This window comes from Scardinius erythrophthalmus (assembly GCF_964197995.2).
Source record: "Scardinius erythrophthalmus genome assembly, chromosome: 9".
Classification (NCBI taxonomy): domain Eukaryota; kingdom Metazoa; phylum Chordata; class Actinopteri; order Cypriniformes; family Leuciscidae; genus Scardinius; species Scardinius erythrophthalmus.
In genome coordinates this window covers 25096168-25113994 of record NC_138229.1, presented here as the reverse complement: position 1 = coordinate 25113994, position 17827 = coordinate 25096168, and the positions used below count along the sequence as shown (strand labels likewise).

The 17827-nt window shown below is 36.1% G+C and overlaps 1 protein-coding gene across 1 annotated transcript in view; it reads right to left on the bottom strand.

Annotated features, from left to right (window-relative positions):
* The window catches only part of ntng1b (netrin g1b), a gene marked incomplete at both ends in the record, with an annotated part of 67095 nt that overhangs the window by 16772 nt on the left and 32496 nt on the right, over window positions 1-17827 (bottom strand). The window contains 1 exon segment of the mRNA XM_081375161.1: window positions 15351-15994. Coding sequence (XP_081231287.1) covers window positions 15351-15994 — 644 coding nt within the window.

Sequence of the window (17827 nt, the reverse complement as noted above, 5' to 3'; positions counted from 1 at the left end):
TTACAAAGTTCTCGATGCTTCGGTTTGCATGTAGGGACCCTCATTATGCTACCGTGTTAGTGTGAGGCTATTTTGAGCCTTGTTAGTGGTATTATTTACTTTTACTTATTCGTGGCCCCATATACTAGTGTTATGAGCTAATCTGTTTTTAGAGATAAAACTCTTTACATTCGATTTTCATGAAAACGCATCCCAGGGAACGATCGACTCGGTAACCATGTGTTAATAATTACCCCTAGGTTCATTTTTCACCGGAATTGTCCTTTAATGCAATTACAGTTTTTTGCCTGGTCCCAAATAGCTGTCTTTATGCCAACTTTTATTATTATTATACTCCATATCTTTTATAAAGAAAGCAAATTACAGAAGCTATTGTGTGTCAATTTCTTCATTATTGTTATTGTGCTTGAATACCATAAGTTTATCTCTGAAAAAATGCATGTTATATTGCTGTGTTATTACTTATGGCCTCTGCAAATGAAACTAAATAACAGAGTTATTTGGAAGCTGAAGTGCATTACAGGCTCATCTCAGTCCCGCTGTTTACTATCAATTGTCAGCCTTATCTTGTATTGTTTGCAAATGCCTAAGGCTACGACGGCTGTAATGTGAAGTCTTATCGATCAAAGTTCATTGTTAAAAGATGAGATCATATTACATTTGGATGCAAATGAAAGGTGGGCATTGTAATTTATTAAAATGTTTTGAACAAAGAAATAAATACCCAGCTAACAAAAATCTGTTCTAAGAAAATGCTAATGTTCATATTAACATAATCATTTAAAAACGTTATTTCTATATGTTCCCAACATTAATGAAACATTACAATAGGGGTTCCTTTGATGCATATTTTTTTTATATTTTTTGACGAGACTCGCACTTTTAAATTTGTTCCTTTTCCTTGTGCACATTTACATTTCCCCTTCTTCTATTCTCACTTGTGTTTACTTCTCTACTCCATGCGGCTAGTCGCTCAACAAAAGCTGTTAGGGCAGATGTCGAGAGCCAGGCAGGTTCTCCAGTAACTAAGGTTAGTTGACATACTGTACAAAAGCGAGCGAACCTTCAGCTACATCTATGAAGTTCAGGAAGACGGACAGGTACGGGGTTTCTCGCAACTTCCTTTTTGATGAGATGGCTGTCAGATGTCTCTGTGCCTCCTCTAGAGTTTACATTTGGAGTCCAAGTCTGCTTCTCACTACAAAGACATCTAAGACTCTTCTAATCCTCAAGGCCAGAAGGTGAAGAAAGTTTCCAGGGGTCAAACAGCATGTAAAACTATGATTTTTACAGACACTGGTAAAGTTTCCTGTACACGCTCAATTATTCTAAGATAAATATTTAAGTTCTACTTACTGGTGGTGTAAGTTAAAAGTTTAAAATGTACGCTTTTAAATCGCATGATTAAAATTGGTAATCTTTAAATTGTAAATTTCAAATAATTGTGAAATATTTAATTCAAATTATTAAAAGCATGCATGAACTCATAAAACTTAGAAAACTACGTTTGAAAAAATACAGTTCATGGCAGTTCAGCTACATTTTCTTTGGCATTAATAAACTAATTGAAGTTATGCAGGCTTCTGCTGCTCAGGATATACTTTAGTGAAGGGCTTCATGTGGTCATGTGATCATGTTATATTTCCATGAGATGACCTGCTGAATGTAAATATAAAACAGATTTTATTATACTGGCATGGCTGAATTCATTCTACTAATTTTAAAAATCACTATACCAGCTAACAAGGAACATTCTCAGAACTCTGGCTAACGTTCTGGGCCCGGTTTCTCAAAGCGTTCTTATCTCTAAGTAGTTCTTAACCTATTGCTTAACCTCTCTCTTAACCTTATGGGACGGTTCCCGAAACGTTCGTACGCTAAGTATATCTTCTGTAAGTCACACTTTCGTAAGGTTGGTCTGGACCATTCGTAGCTCTCTCTTAGCGTTGTTGCAAGTCTAAATGAATATAATTCTGAAGTTTACACCCAGACAGTATTAAATTAGGCTAATTCAAGTGTTTTCATGCAAAGAATAAAATTGTCATTACACTGATTGTTGTTAGATTTTTAATTATATTATTATACAATATTATTTATTTTCTCACATTTCTATTTCTCACCCAACCCGCGTAAAAATCCCTGGCCAAATTAGTACCTTCTGTTTTTTGACAAACAGGTCGTGTGGTAATTTAATTGCCGTCTGAATCCAAATCTCCGAGTTTACAAGAGATTCAAAATTCACGGTTTGAATCCTTTTTGATCACTGCCGAGCACCGTACGCAAGATGTAAACTTTTATTACTGAAATGCTGGAAAGTATTTACACAAGAACAATATTTAATCGCAGCTCCACCTCAGCGAACAAAAATGGGAAAGAAAAGGCGGCACGTAAATTTTTTAAAAGGTTATTGTGGCAGCAATAGGCTATATGTTACAATTTTAAAATATGTAGGTTAGGCTATTATAGGCTATTATAGTTTGGATTATTTTTTATAATATCCAATAATCATAATAAATTGCAATTTCAACTATTTCTGAAGTGCTTCTTTTATAAAGATGACAGCTTTTTCACATAAACAGCCCCTGCACGAGAGAATAATTGATTGTCGAGCCATCGATTTCAAACAATTCAGCACCATCGCCACGGACAGCGCCGGGTCACGTCGCACTTAAGAAGGTATATCTTAAGCAGCTTTCTAAGGTATAGTTCGGGGAACACACTTAGGAAAATAAACAAATTTGGTAAGATATATCTTTCGAGTCTTCTTAGCAGGCTAAGAGTGAGCGTTATCGGGAAACCGGGCCCTGGCAAGATTCTCTTGAAGTTATGATATAAATACTTCCAGTAACATTAATTACAGAATGTTTGTTCAAAGTTTTCTGGGCCCGGTTTCCCAAAGCGTTTATCTCTAAGTAGTTCTTAACCTATTCCTTAACCTCTCTCTTAAACTTATGGCACGTTTCCCGAAACGTTCGTTCGCTAAGTATATCTTCTGTAAGTCACACTTTCGTAAGGTTGGTCTGGACCACTCTTAGCTTTACCTTATCACTGTTGCAGGTCTATATAATTCTGAAGTTTTAATACACCCAGACAGTATTAAATTAGGCTAATTCAAGTGTTTTTATGCAAAGAATAAAATTGTCATTACACTGATTGTTGTTAGATTTTTAATTATATTATTATACAATATTATTAATTTAATTAAAACGCTCTTTTAAAGGCCAGTGAAAGCATAGGCTACTGTCAGTTAAGTCCTATTCGGATGCTAATATTGTTTCTCATGGGCTCGTCCGGTATTTTAAACATTTACAGGGGTAAGTCGGTGATTTTAATGCCGTCCGAATCCATAATATCAGTGTTTTTCTCACCCAACCCGCGTAAAAATCCCTGGCCAAATTAGTACCTTCTGTTTTTTGACAAACAGGTCGTGTGGTAATTTAATTGCCGTCTGAATCCAAATCTCCAAATTTACAAGAGATTCAAAATTCACAGTTTGAAACCTTTTTGATCACTTCCAAGCACCGTACGCAAGATGTAAACTTTTATTACTGAAATGCTGGAAAGTATTTACAAGAACAATATTTCATCGCAGCTCCACCTCAGTGAACAAAAATGGGAAAGAGAAGAAGGCATGTAAATTTTTTAAAAGGTTACTGTGGCAGCAATATTACAATTTTAAAATATGTAGGCTAGGCTATTATAGTTTGGATTATTTTTTATAATATCCAATAATCATAATAAATTGCAATTTCAACTATTTCTGAAGTGCTTCATTTATAAAGATCACCGCTTTCTCACATAAGCAGCCCCTGCACGAGAGAATAATTGATTGTCGAGCCATCGATATCAAACAATTCAGCACCATCGCCACGGACAGCGCCGGGTAACGTCGCACGTAAGAAGGTATATCTTAAGCAGCTTCCTAAGGTATGGTTCGGGGAACACACTTAGGAACATAAAAAACTTTGGTAAGATATATCTTTCGAGCTTTCTTAGCGCGCTAAGAGTGAGTGTTATCAGGAAACCGGGCCCTGGTCTTTATTAAAGTTATCAAAACATTAATGCAAAAACATTATATATCGCTCATGGAAGTTTGTTTCTGAAACGTTTTCATTGGATTCTTATCTAACATTTTTCTTTTTTTTTTTAAGGAAAACTCCGGTCAATTTTAACATTGAGCTCATTTTTTTTTTTGTAAATTTGGAGTGCTGTCAATACAGAGAACAACGACAAAAATCGGTGTTGCCTACACCATGTTATCCTCTTTTTAAAATTTGCACCCTGTTGACTTCAATGGGGCATATTTTAAACACGCGTTCACACGAGTTCACGCGCGTGATCATAGGTATAAACATATGCGCGTGCCGTGAACTCGACAATCGACTACTTTGGACTTCAACCGAAAACAGGATGTAAAAACAGGTATGTGCGCTGGCCGAATTAACTTTATTTTTATTCATATCTTTCACATCTACTGCAGTCAGATTCACCGTGTTCACTCTGAAGGAATCACTCACAATGGCTGGGCACTTGTAATGACACATCAAGGATGTTAAGAGGCTAAAAGCAGGTTTAAAATATGCCCCATTGAAGTCAACAGGGCGCAAATTTTAAAAAGAGGATAACACGGTGTAGGCAACACCGATTTTTGTCGTTGTTCTCTGTATTGACAGCACTCCAAATTTACACAAAAAAAAAGAGCTCAATGTTAAAATTGATCGGAGTTCTCCTTTAATGCTACTACTTTATGTTTCAGAATGTTCAGAGAACATTTAAAAGTTCCCATAATGTTTGCAAAATGATAAATAAATATATATAACCCACTGGAGTCATATGGATTACTTTTACGATGGATGAATGTGCTTTTTGGAGCTTCAAAAACTCGGGCACTATTCAATGCATTACAAAGCTGTATATGACTCTGATTGTGTTCGACTGAAAGAAGAAAGTCCCAGTAAAACTGATTGATGAAATATTGATTAAATGTACAGGGTATTTTAATCAAAAGACAAAAACTATGACTGAAACAAAAAATGTGTAAAATTTAGACTGTATTGTAAAGCTGTCACCCACCAGTGAAATACCACAAGCCTAGCCTATGTTATTTCTTTATTCAGTTTTACATGATACTACAGCAAATGCATAAGTATCACAATTGCATTTTGACATGTCCAGTGCCTCGGGTGTACTGAAACTTCAATAATGATCCTAAAAGTCATGGCCACATTATTCACCATTGTGATGCTGTTGAAATGAGGATTCCTATTAGGACTGACTGACTCTGCGCGGTGGCCAATTTCCTCACTCATCTGGGTGGAATGTAATACATCTCAGGCAAATTGTTTGTGTCTCACCTCAAAATGTAGTCGACCCTGAAGGGGCTCTCCAGATTTCAGGGGAAATATTAGGAATTCATCACAGCGTAATTCGCCTCCTCCCATTATTCCACTGCAACCAAATCCGATTTGAATTTGTGGCACTCTGGTTGGCATTGCTGGGAGCTACGCCTGCAATTTGTTTCAACGACAGGCCCTATTATAGAGCATTTACTCTGATCTGCATGAATATTATGCTAATAAGGGACTCCGTCCCATCCCTGCTTTGATCAAACACAACCTCTTCCTCATCTTCAAAGCTGCTTGGATAAACAGTGAAGTGGGGACACAGGACATGGGGAAGTATGTGATAAAGTGATTATTGATAAATATAGTGGTGGAACGGTTTCTGGAAAATGGGGAATTAAATGGTGTGTAAATATAATAGACAAGACTGACGTTAATGTGTTTTTCAATCTAATTTGATCAGCATATGCATCTGTATTTACATTCACAAGATCTGTTAAAGAAAACTCATAATTTTGATTCCAAAAGCAGCTGGGATAAATGAATAATGTAGTGTTATTTTTGAGATCGTGAAAATGTGTTTATATACAAGTTTACTGCAGTGCCTCAAGGGAGAGTTTATGTTGATGTTTTTTTCTCTTCCAGTTACTCGTTTATTATTGATGATTGCAGCAAAGCTTCTCATTAGGCATTATTAAATATATTAGATGTGAATCAAAAATTATTGGCAGGAAACATGGCCAGTTGTGACAAACGTTTGCACTCAAAAGCTCAGTCTATGACTTTCAAATCAAGCCTCATGTGAACGGGGCAATTTGAACTGCCATTCATTTATGCTTCCGAAGAGTTCACAAGGGCAGGCCATCATCGACTGACACCTTCTGAATAAAATATTACATTCAATAAAATAACTAATTCGATGTTTATGAATTAAACAGTTGTTGGTGGCTTCTGAAAACACATTCGGAAATGTTTTTATATCTGCTGTGGTTGTGCATTAGTATGAGTTCAGGGAACATAATTCACAAGATAAATGAGTGTTGAAGTATTGAACTAGGTAGATCTTTGTGCAAGATGCTGTAAGTTGGCACTCTTTGACATGTGAAGCATTTATTTTAGTATTACAACACGAGAGTCTGCAGGGATGCAGCTTTTTTTCAGGGAGTTTTTCTTTGGAGCGTTTCATCTGAATAATCTTTCCTCAGATCATGCATATTTAAATTGAGCTAAAAGATTGCAATGGCCTAAAAATATATTTTATTGAATATGAAATAATCTTAAAAGTGGAGCGCTATGTAAAGGGATATTGAAAGCCGCTGTTTAGATCATGAGCCCTCATGGCCTGTTTCAGCAGTCAATAAAGGTATAGTTCACCTAAAGATGAAAGTGTCGTCATTTACTCACCCTCATGTCTTTCCAAACCTTGTTTTGTTTTATAGAATACAGAAGGTGAATTCTGAAGAATGTGATGGTTGCTGTTTTCTAGTATATGCGGTTACAATTAAAGAGAAAGGGGCTTTCAAGCTTCAAAAAGGATGCAAAAGCATAAATAATAATAAAATAAGTGGTTCACACAGCTGTGCTCAAAAGTTTACACACCCCTTGCAGAATCTGTAAAAATATGAATATACTTTAACAAAATAAGACAGATCATAAAAATTGCACGATATTTTTCATTTTGTACTGCCCTCCAAAAGCTACTTGCATGTTTCCCAGAAGACAACTATCACAAAACATAAAAATAGTCATTGATCATCCATGTAATGTCACAGTATTAAGAATCAATGTACACTTTTGAAGGGGGTCATTTTTATAAATTCAGCTATTTTTTGTCTTGTTTACTATATGTAAACATCTGTTGTGTGAAATATCTTATTCAGGATACTAAATAAAAAATTACATGCAAGATTTATGTCACGGTTTAAGAAGGTGGCCTATAAATAACTACAGTATTTATTAAACATAAGCCAACAACTCAAAACTATGTGCCTTGCACAAACCATGCTGGATAAAAAATTTGTGGAAATGCTGAAATGCAATGAACAGCTGTGATGATTAAATTAATATACATTTTGTATACTGAGTTAACTGTTTGTATGCAGATATAGTTGGATGTACTAATACTGTATATTCAACTTTATAAAATACATCATTTTCATTCTTATGGTGAACTATCACTTTTATAAATAATGTGTTTGCATGCACGAATTACAATTTTACAATTTGACCGTGTAAAAGCACAATATAAATGCTAAATGTACTCTTGTATCAAGTAAAGGTCATAAGCAAAACATGTTTAGCACATACAAATTTTTGTCCAACTTTGCATGTCACCTTTATTGGCATTCAGACAGGTTAATTAATGGTGACTGGTGGTGACAATCTGATGGCTACAAAATCTCATGCAAACTTGCTTTTCTTGTGTTTTCAGGTTTTAATTGCCTTATCTTTCATTCTCAGGGTCTTGTACAGATTAACACATTCAATCTCAGTTTTAAAAATGTTTGAAGGCTACAATTTTATTCGATTTTATCATTAGAATGTGAATGAAAAACAGCCAATTAATTTACAACTTATGGAGCTGCAGTTATGAATGAGTTATGAGTTATGAATCACTTGTTTGTTTTATATATTTTCCTTCTATACCTCTCTCTTCTAGAGGGACTTCTGAGGCATTGCTTCAAAACTACTAACCCCATCCAAGTGAATAAGAAAAAAAAAAAAAAAAAAAAAAAAAAACAAGCCTGGTCAAAATACCTCCTCTGTAATATTCCTCTCTGTGTCAGAAATTTTTGGGATTAAATTGAATTGAAAAACCCACAGGCAGGAGAAGATATTGGATGTACCTGTATTCTCATGTGACTTGCCTCAGGAACTAATAAATGGCGAAAATATGGTGACTGCAAAGAAGCAGATGCCTCAGATTGTACATTTATTTAATCGTAAACATAAGCTGTTTGCTGAAACATACATCACTTTTCCTTTCTTACCATTACCTAATGAAGTTCTTTTTGCTTTTTTATGTGAAATATTCTTTTTTGAAATAAGTCAAAAGACTTTCACCCTTGCATTGTTAAAAGAGAAGCTCAAAGAAGCTTTTATCAAAAAATCGGTTTGCCAGTAAATTTTAATTGATGCATCACATTTATGGTCTTATTGAGTGAAAACGGAAAGCAGTATTTTTGAAGTATGATGACTCAACTTTAGCTTTTAATGAACCCAAGATTTCCGTTGAGGATAATTTGGACTAGACTGTGCGAGCCATAGTTCATGAGGAGACTATAGGTGGAGATCCTTCCCAACATCAAGCACTGCACCCTCCATACCTCCCTCTTCTCACAGACTCTCAACACATCAAAGCCAAACAACAGCAGCCCCACAAGCCTTCATTAAGACATAGAGCAGCCACTTATCTCCTCTTTGCTCTATTTAAGGTTTCAAAAATGAACATGAGGGGTGCTGACAAACTCATTTAGATCTACAATGTTTTTTTTTTCCACAAACATATTTTTACATGATCGGACTTCAAAGTTGACAGTCGATCTGAACCCCTTTTTATATATATATTTCTGGTGTGCATAATTCTGTTATTGACAAAGGACATTTTGTTAATGAATATGGACGTACAGATATGAGAGTGAATAAATGATGGGCTCTAGAATATTTTTTGCTTATTTTTTTACATTGTATTGTTTACACTACAGTGAAGCTGTCTGCATCAGGTAAAACAATTTGTCAAATGTCAAACATTTTATTGTTTTGTTCGTTTATGCCTCAGTGATGGACCATGTGCATGAGTTCCCAAGATCTATTGGCTCATTCAGCTCAATAAGCAAACAATTCCTGACAGAAGAGGAATATTGTCTACTGTGGCGTGCATGTATATGGCTTCCTTTGAACTATAAAATGAGTTTGAAATGATGTGCAATAGGTCTTCAAATGAAAACGTATCAGTCTAGTGTTCTCTAAACTCTAAAGGTGTGCAATATAAAGGATCAAAAACCACGTGCCACCATCTACATAAAATACCCTCAGTAATCATTACAGATGCAAAGTCATATTAATGTCGCCCAACAGGCACACTTGCATGGTGATGTGTCCCCAGTGGTTATTATTTAATCAGCAGTAAATGGTCTTAATTAGTAGATTAGTCTCTTTCCAATTAGCTCACTCTGTAATTGCCCTAATCTACGACTGCAGTCCTTTGAATCCTAATTTAGAGCTGTGCATTTAGATTCACAAGGGACCTATCAAATGCGTCATTATAAACCAAGTTATTCTCACATAAACCAGCTGCTTATGAGCAATTCCGGCCCAATTTGGAGAGCAGCTGTTGTGTTTTTGTTTCTATTGTGCCGTCATTTGACTTGTGAAGTCAAGCTGCACTTTTTGCCTTTTTATGCAAGCTGAATGAGACCTTTGAGGTCCATTTTATTTTTTATTGCCCAATGCAATGTCCCTGTGACTTCTAATTTTAGAGTAGAATGAGAGTGGTCACTCATTATGCTTATTCTGTCATTTGACACAATGTGGAATCCTGCAAAAGAGCCAGGCAGACGGCCGTACGCAAGTCGACTTACGCCAAAAGAGTAACCCTTGAAATTGACGCACAAGTTGACGAACTTGAAGCCGTTACGAGCACTTTTATCATGGATGGATGCGCTTGATGGACTTTCAAAAAATATATACCTATTGACACCCATTATAAAGCTCGGAAGAGCAAGGACATTTTTTAATTGAACTCCGATTGTATTCGTCTTATACATGTCTTATACACTTAGTATGGCTTCAGGGTGAGTAAATCATGGGCTAATTTTCATCAGTGAACTATCCCTTTAAGGTCATTACATAGTATTGTGCATGGAACCTCGCAAAAAAAAAAACCTTTATTAATTGATAATCTGCCCCCGTAATCATAATTTGTGTGAAAAAGAATAAAAGTCGTTGGTATTAAACAACTTATGGAAGCTTTTTTCCGCCACAGAATAAAAAATTAAAAAGGTAATTGCGAGTTTTTATCTCACAATTCTGATTTTTTTTAATCTCACAATTGCGAGTTATAAAGGCAGAATTGCGTGAAATAAAGTCGCAATTGTGTGTTATAAAGTCAGAATTGTGAGACATAAAGTCGCAATTACCTTTTTAATTTTTTATTCTGTGGTAGAAACAAGCTTCCATAAGTTAACACCAATGACTTTTATTCTTTTTCAGATTTTTTTTTCCTCAGAACTGCATGTTTATATCTCACAATTTTGACTTTATAACACCCAATTGCGACTTTATATCACACAATTCTGACTTTATAACACATTTTATTTTTCCCATAGAATTGGACTTTATAACTCGCAATTGACCGTTCGCAAAAGCCACGCCCCCTAGTTATTGTTACTACACCCATCAAACAATTGAGAACCAGACACGCTATGGCTGGGTTGAGCTCCATACCGGTATAAGTGATTGGTTTTGGAGTAATGCAGCAGACATATCCTCCGGGACACGACAAAAAGGGCTGCAATATGCAGTGGAGGGATATGTTCAAAATGTTAAAATAAGCAAAGACGGAGGCCAGTGCTTGAAGTGGGGGAAAAAGGTGCCAGTAACTGTTCTGCATTGGCAAATCATGACATTTGAGATTAATACAGTGAAAAACAAAACTTGAAGATATTGCTGGTACAACAACAATTTATTGTTATTTATTAACAATATAAATGTATTTAAACAAGTTGTGTGTGTGTGCGTGTGCAAACGGAACTCCTCCAAGTCTGCAAGTCCAAAAATACATTTAGGCTATGGTGAGTTTACTATATTGTATTTTATTAAATGCATTTATGGTGAGATTATTATATTTTCATGTCAATCTGTGTTGATTTTGACCAAGAACCATGCGCTGTCACTTTAATTCAGCGCGTGCAGCACAGCAAAAATAGACTCGGTGCAGAAACGATTGCAGCATTCGCGTGCAGTGTGAAAGCTTTACATGTTAACATGGGTGCGGAAAAAAAAAAACGCACTGCAAACGGACTACGGAGTATATGTGAAACGGGCGTGACTGACGCTTATATATTATATACGCTGACATATGTATGCTTATTAATCTTTGAGGCATTTAGCTGTGAGTGAGGTCTCCTACAGTGCTTAATCCATTATCGGCATCTTTCCGCTTGGGTCTTGGGTTTTGGGGTACCTAGTGTCAGACTTGCAGGTGCCATAGGCGCATCGTTTCACCATGTTGCTGAAATCGCAATGTTTGACGGAGGTCCTTCTGCTTAGTTACAGTCAGTGGTGGACGAAGTACACATACCATGTACTTGAGTAAAAGTAAAGATACTCAAGGTATAATATTACTTAAGTAAAAGTAGAAGTGCTGCCTTTAAACATTCACTTGAGTAAAAGTACAAAAGTATTTGCCTTCAAATGTACTTAAGTATCCAAGTACTATGATTTTTTTATGGCTATAATGTCCTATTATAATTTTTGTCACAAGACTCTTGCTTAACTCAGTCTACGTGCAGACTCCAATGTCACTCTTGGCACATCAATTTATTAATAAAATGACATTAATTAGTCTCTATATATATTTATATTATATATATTTTTGAATTGAATACATTTTTTGTGTGTTTAATTTTGGATGGAAGGGGACTGTTCCCATAAGGTATAATACATTTACAGTATTTACTGTATATATTTTTCACGAGCATCTATGGTTATAATAGGCCTATTATAAACATCCTAATGTTATGATACATTCACATAAACCTGCACAATGCCATTAAATACACACACACACACACACACACACACACACACACACACACACACACACACACACACACACACATTTATACACACACACACACACACACACACACACACACACACACACACACACACACACACACACACACACACACATATATTTATTTATTTTATTTTTTCTACGTTATGGGAGCAGCCTATTTCCTTCCAAAATTAAACACCAAAACGTATTAATGCAGTGTTTCTGCTACTCCCCAGAAAAAAAAATGCTATTATATGCTAGTAATTTTAGTGTCAACGTAATAAGCAATGCTCATTATGCGTCAATATTTACCGATAATTGCTGCAATAATAGCTGCTGCTCTCTGCCCCGCTTAAAATCATTAGCAACGCGATTTGTTTGGAACTATTGAGAGCTACACGAATCACGTGACCGCGCGGCGGCGAGATCACAGCGGCTGCACACTGCACAGACCATTCGAATGATATTATAATACTGCGAGGTGAGATCGATTAGAAGTGTACTAGTGTAGACGGCTCTGAATGCTTTTCAATCACTCTCGCGATGTCATAAACTGATCGGTCTGTGCAGCTCCGGTTCAAGTCGAACAAGCCTAGTGTGTCGCAACCTTATACTGTCTATGGTCGCAACTCTCTTATTTAACCCTCTGGGCTTCTTCATAATTGGGTCACACTTAGCTTCCTCCCGCCCGAAAACGGGCGAAGCCTTAAATTTGTACTTAACTTTGTCCTAGGATAACCATTCAAATATTGTTTTGTTCTATAATGTTTTCTGATTATTATATAGAATTTTTAGAATTTTTAGAATTTTTTATGATACTTTGCATTAATTATGTAATTTTTATGAGCTATTTTTTCCATTAGAATTAATATATATATTTTTATTTTATTTATTTTATTTTATTTTTCAATAAATGCAACATTTCACATCAAATTAGAGTGCAGGCCTAAAAAAAAAAATATTTCAAGTGAGAAGAGCGCCACCTAGTGGCTTCAAAATTTATTAATTTGTGTCATGTCCTATAACCGCCCATAGGCGGCCTATAGCTTTTTTATTTATTTATTTGATTTATTCCCATTCGGAAAGAAAACAATTTATTACTAATCAACCACTGAATGGAACAACACAAATTATATATATCATTTTAAAGCTTAGAATCTCAGCTTTTTAATGCATCTAATTAAATGTATTAATTCCTAACGAGTGCTGAGTAATCCCTCTAAAACCAAGTGTACCGCCAGCAGGCGCCACCTAGCTGCGAAAATATTTATTACCATATTTTTCAAAAATCTTGCCTTGATAAACACAAAGTTGATGTCATTTGAAAGCTTAGAGTCTGAACTTTACAGTGAATGTATCCACTTTGAAAAACTCTTAAGTATTGCTGAGTTATTTGCTGATACATAGAATTTCTCTTTTTTTCATAATCTATAAAATAATGTACTGCAATGTGTCAAAAACATCATACAGCTCATGAAACATTCTCAGATAATTGAAAATGGCACTTCATTTTTTACAGCATATTATTACAATTAAAATGAGCCCAAAATTAACATAATCTATTGCTTTTATGACAAGATATTCTTCATGGAGAAAAAATTGCCCATGAGGGGGTGTGAAAGACTGTACAAAAAGGCTGTCTCTTTTCAAAATGCTGTAATTTTTGACTCCTTTATCCAAAAATTATTATTTTTTTTATCCAGATGCAGCTAACATGTAGGGGGACTTCACTAAAAAAGAATTTTCCTCCTACCTTATTTCCTTCCTGAGTTATTCCATGACAAATATGAAAGATATGCAAAATCATAATAAAAATTATATATATATATATTGTCTTTTATCCACCGTTTCTTGGCGGGACAATGTCCAAATGTAATGTAATTTATATTTTCAAAAAATTTAAAAAGAGTTCTTTCAAACGATACCTACCTTTTGACTCTCCTTGCTATAGTTTTGGTGTTATTATGATTATATCATTTTTATATAGTTTGGGGCAAAATTTGCTGTTTCAGTCTTACCAGTTCATTTCTCTGTGTGTGTGTGTGTGTGTGTTTGTGTGTGTGGGTGTGTGTGTGGGGGGGGGAGGGTGTCTTTTTTGCACTCTTGATGTTCTAGAGTGTCACCCCTTCATTGCTGTACACTTTTTTTCAGCACAGTGGCTGATCTGTAGCTTGTACCACCAAAAGTTTCTCTGAGTTTTCCTATTTTTTCGTATTTCCCATTAATTTCCTATGTCGCCCGTTTTCGGGCGGGAGGAAGCTAAGTGTGACTTTTTTTTTACGACCCTTTAACATATCAGAATCATCTCCTTGATTTTTTTGTGTGTTCATATAGGTAATAAAAGAAAAGTCACCAAGTTTCACCCCCATCCGATGAAGCAAAAAAATTAAACAATTCGAAACGTTCAAGTTTTCGCCCGTTTTCGGGCGAAGAAGCCCAGAGGGTTAACAGCTCTGGTTCACGCAGATAGCGCCAAGGCAAGTTCAAAACAAAGCACGCACGTTGTAGGCTAGTGATTGGTGGCTCGTTTCACCAGTTAAGTTTTTATCCACTCATAAATAAAAAGGAACGACTGATTTCGAAAATGTAGTAGAGTAAAAAGTAAGATATTTGACTTTGAAATGTAGTGGAGTTAAAGTAAAAGTCTTCCAAAATTTAAATACTTCAGTAAAGTACAGATACACAAAAAAACTACTTAAGTACAGTAACGAATTACATTTACTTCGTTACTGTCCACCACTGGTTACAGTTGCTGAGCTAGGATTGGACGAGGACCGTTCGAGGGCGGGGTTTTGCGAACGGTCAATTGCGAGTTTTTATCTCACAATTCTGACTTTATATCTCGGAATTGTAAAATAAAAAGTCACAGTTATCTTTTAAAATGTTTTACTCTGTGGCGTCCATAACGACTAGTGTTTGGAATTTAGCAAAACATTTTTTTGGAGTTTTGCAAAAGTGTAGGTAGAAAAGTTTTTCCAATGAGCCTAGATTGAGTTTGTCTTCTTACCGAAAAAAATAAAAAATAAAATTGTAACTACCTCAATCGTGCATAAAGGTTTTAATTGTACATTTTATTTGCATGTTATTTTTATTCTATTTTACTATTTTTTTTTAAATAATGAATTTATTTTTTTAATTTATTTTAGTATTAAGCAAAAATGATAGAAACCAAATGATCGGCATGTTCTGTGAAATTAAGACTCAGTCTCAAAGAGGCATTACCTTACCTGCCCTGCACTTTGATGTCCGAGATGGCGTAGAAGTATCTAGAGAGGTTGTTCTCATCTACCATTGTGGCTCCGGTGGCAGGCCGTAGAAGTCTGATGCGAAGGTCAGTGAGGGTGAAGAAATCCCTTAGGTTCTTGGTGGTGTCCAGCTGCCCATACAGAGAAGCCATGTTGTGCAGTCTCGGACCAGCAAGAAGGGCGAAGCGGTCTTTGATCTCAAAGCGTACGGTTTTGTCGTACTTCCACACATAGCCTGTTGAATAGACCTCAGTGCAGATGATTTCTAGCATACTGCTTTGGGTCAGCTGATGTACAGCTTTTGGCTCCATAGTAAAGGCATCCAGACAGTCAGCTGCATAAAACTGGTACGGCTGCCACGTACGACCGTAATCCAGCGACTTCTCCAAGACTAATTGCTCAGGTCGTCCAGACTCGAAGGTAAGGACAATGTCATCTGTGAGTTCTATTGTTTTGTTCCAGGACAGCGTGATGTTGACCTGAAGGGGCTTCGGATATTTCTTCCAGGAGGTCGACTGCCAGAATGTAGTGGGGTTTCGTCCTTCAGAGTCAAACATGAGCTCGGGCGGGTGGGCCAGCTCCTCGGTTTCAGCGTCGCATTCATTATTACACATATATGGGTTTTCCTGAAACACACACAGACCGGATTTGTTAATTTTGCAGTGAGCTAAAAGTAACAGGTTTGCAGCTAGACACTGGCACTCATTTGAGGTGAACAGAGGGAACCCACACTGAGATGTTTGATTCTCCACATGAATCACGATGTTAATGAACATATTCTTTGGTGAAAACACTTCAGTCTCCATTAACGCAATAAGTTGGACGTTTCCTGAGGTGACTGCTAAGCACGGTGCTCAGAATGGCCATTGTGTGCATTCGGAGTGGTGTGTCTCACGAGAGCTGCTCAGCGGTTACCCGCTCACTCGCAACCACCCAAATTGCTAATGTAATTGATATTCTTGCTTGTTGGCCAGTTGGAATGGGAGTGGAATTCAGATGAGTGAAGTTGAAGGTACACACAGAGCTCCATGCATTTTTCATGTGTCTGTGTCTGCCCTGCACCGCTGAGCCGCTGTTTCTCAGATCAACTTTTTCATTAACATTCAGCACACCTCTGAGCCATAGCACAAATGACAATCAGCCATGAACTTTGAGGAGACGGCCATTAATTTCCGTCTTGTATACATGTTTGATCGGCCGCAATTGTCATAAATCTTGTTTTGTTTCAGGCACAAACAGCGGCGGAATGCAATTACAAAAGATGCATAACATCTAAAGGCTCTTGGGACAAAAGATTCAGCTTTGTTTGTGCAATAATTTTATCCCCATCGCTGCTGTCAGTGGAAGAACGGACAGATTGTGATGCTTCCTCACATCAAATTAATTATCTACTCTGCGTTGTTGGATCAAAATGTGTTTCCCTTGTTTGTTTCGTCCAGGAATGTTCACAGGAAGATTTGATCTGAGATTCTATGCTGAGCAAATACTGTTTCAGTCAGGCACAAGTGTTTAGTGAGGCAGAAGGATCACATCTACTTTAACAAAACATTCATCTACTAGAATTCATGTCATTCCAAAACCATATACTGGTTTTCATGGAACACAAAAATGTACATTTCTGAAGAATTTTTACACAATTCTCGCCATACAAGGAAAGTTCATAGTAACCAGGGGCTTTCAATCAACAAAGATGACATTAAAAGCACAATAACAGTAGTGTATACAATGTATGTGTCATATTTCATATGTGTCATATTCAGAATTGATTCCAGAAATTGAAATGTGCTAGCAAACAGGATGCTTGATGTTGCAAACTGGAATTTGTTATCATATTATTTCAATGTATTATTGTAATCATAAACACACTGGTCTATAGTACAAGGTTTTACTGTTAACTGCACTTTGATACTCTTCTAGTTATTTACCTATAGCGAATAATGAATCAGAAGTATCACACAAAATAGCTGGCTTCCAAGTTGAAAAATGAGGTGTATACAAACGCATACTTGGCTTTTATGTAGTTATTTACATTAAAATAAAATATTATCTTAAAAATTCCAATTTTACACAACCATGTCTTGCAGGTGTATATGAGGAACAAGATGCAAATTGCCATTCACTTATATTTATTTCAGTAGATTATAGCACACAAGCCTTTCTTTCTTTCTTTCTTTCTTTCTTTCTTTCTTTCTTTCTTTCTTTCTTTCTTTCTTTCTTTCTTTCTTTCTTTCTTTCTTTCTTTCTTTCTTTCTTTCTTTCTTTTCTTTCTTCGTTGTAGCTCAGTAGTTCTTGGCCGCTATAAACAGTCATTTGGCAAGAGCAATGTAATGATTCTTCAAAAGCATCTAATTTTGTGTCCCACAGAAAATACATATGGGTTTAAGAACAACATGTGGGAGATGAGGAAAATTTTTGGCTGTAATCTTCTTTTTAGTCTTCATGTTACTGAACCATCGGTC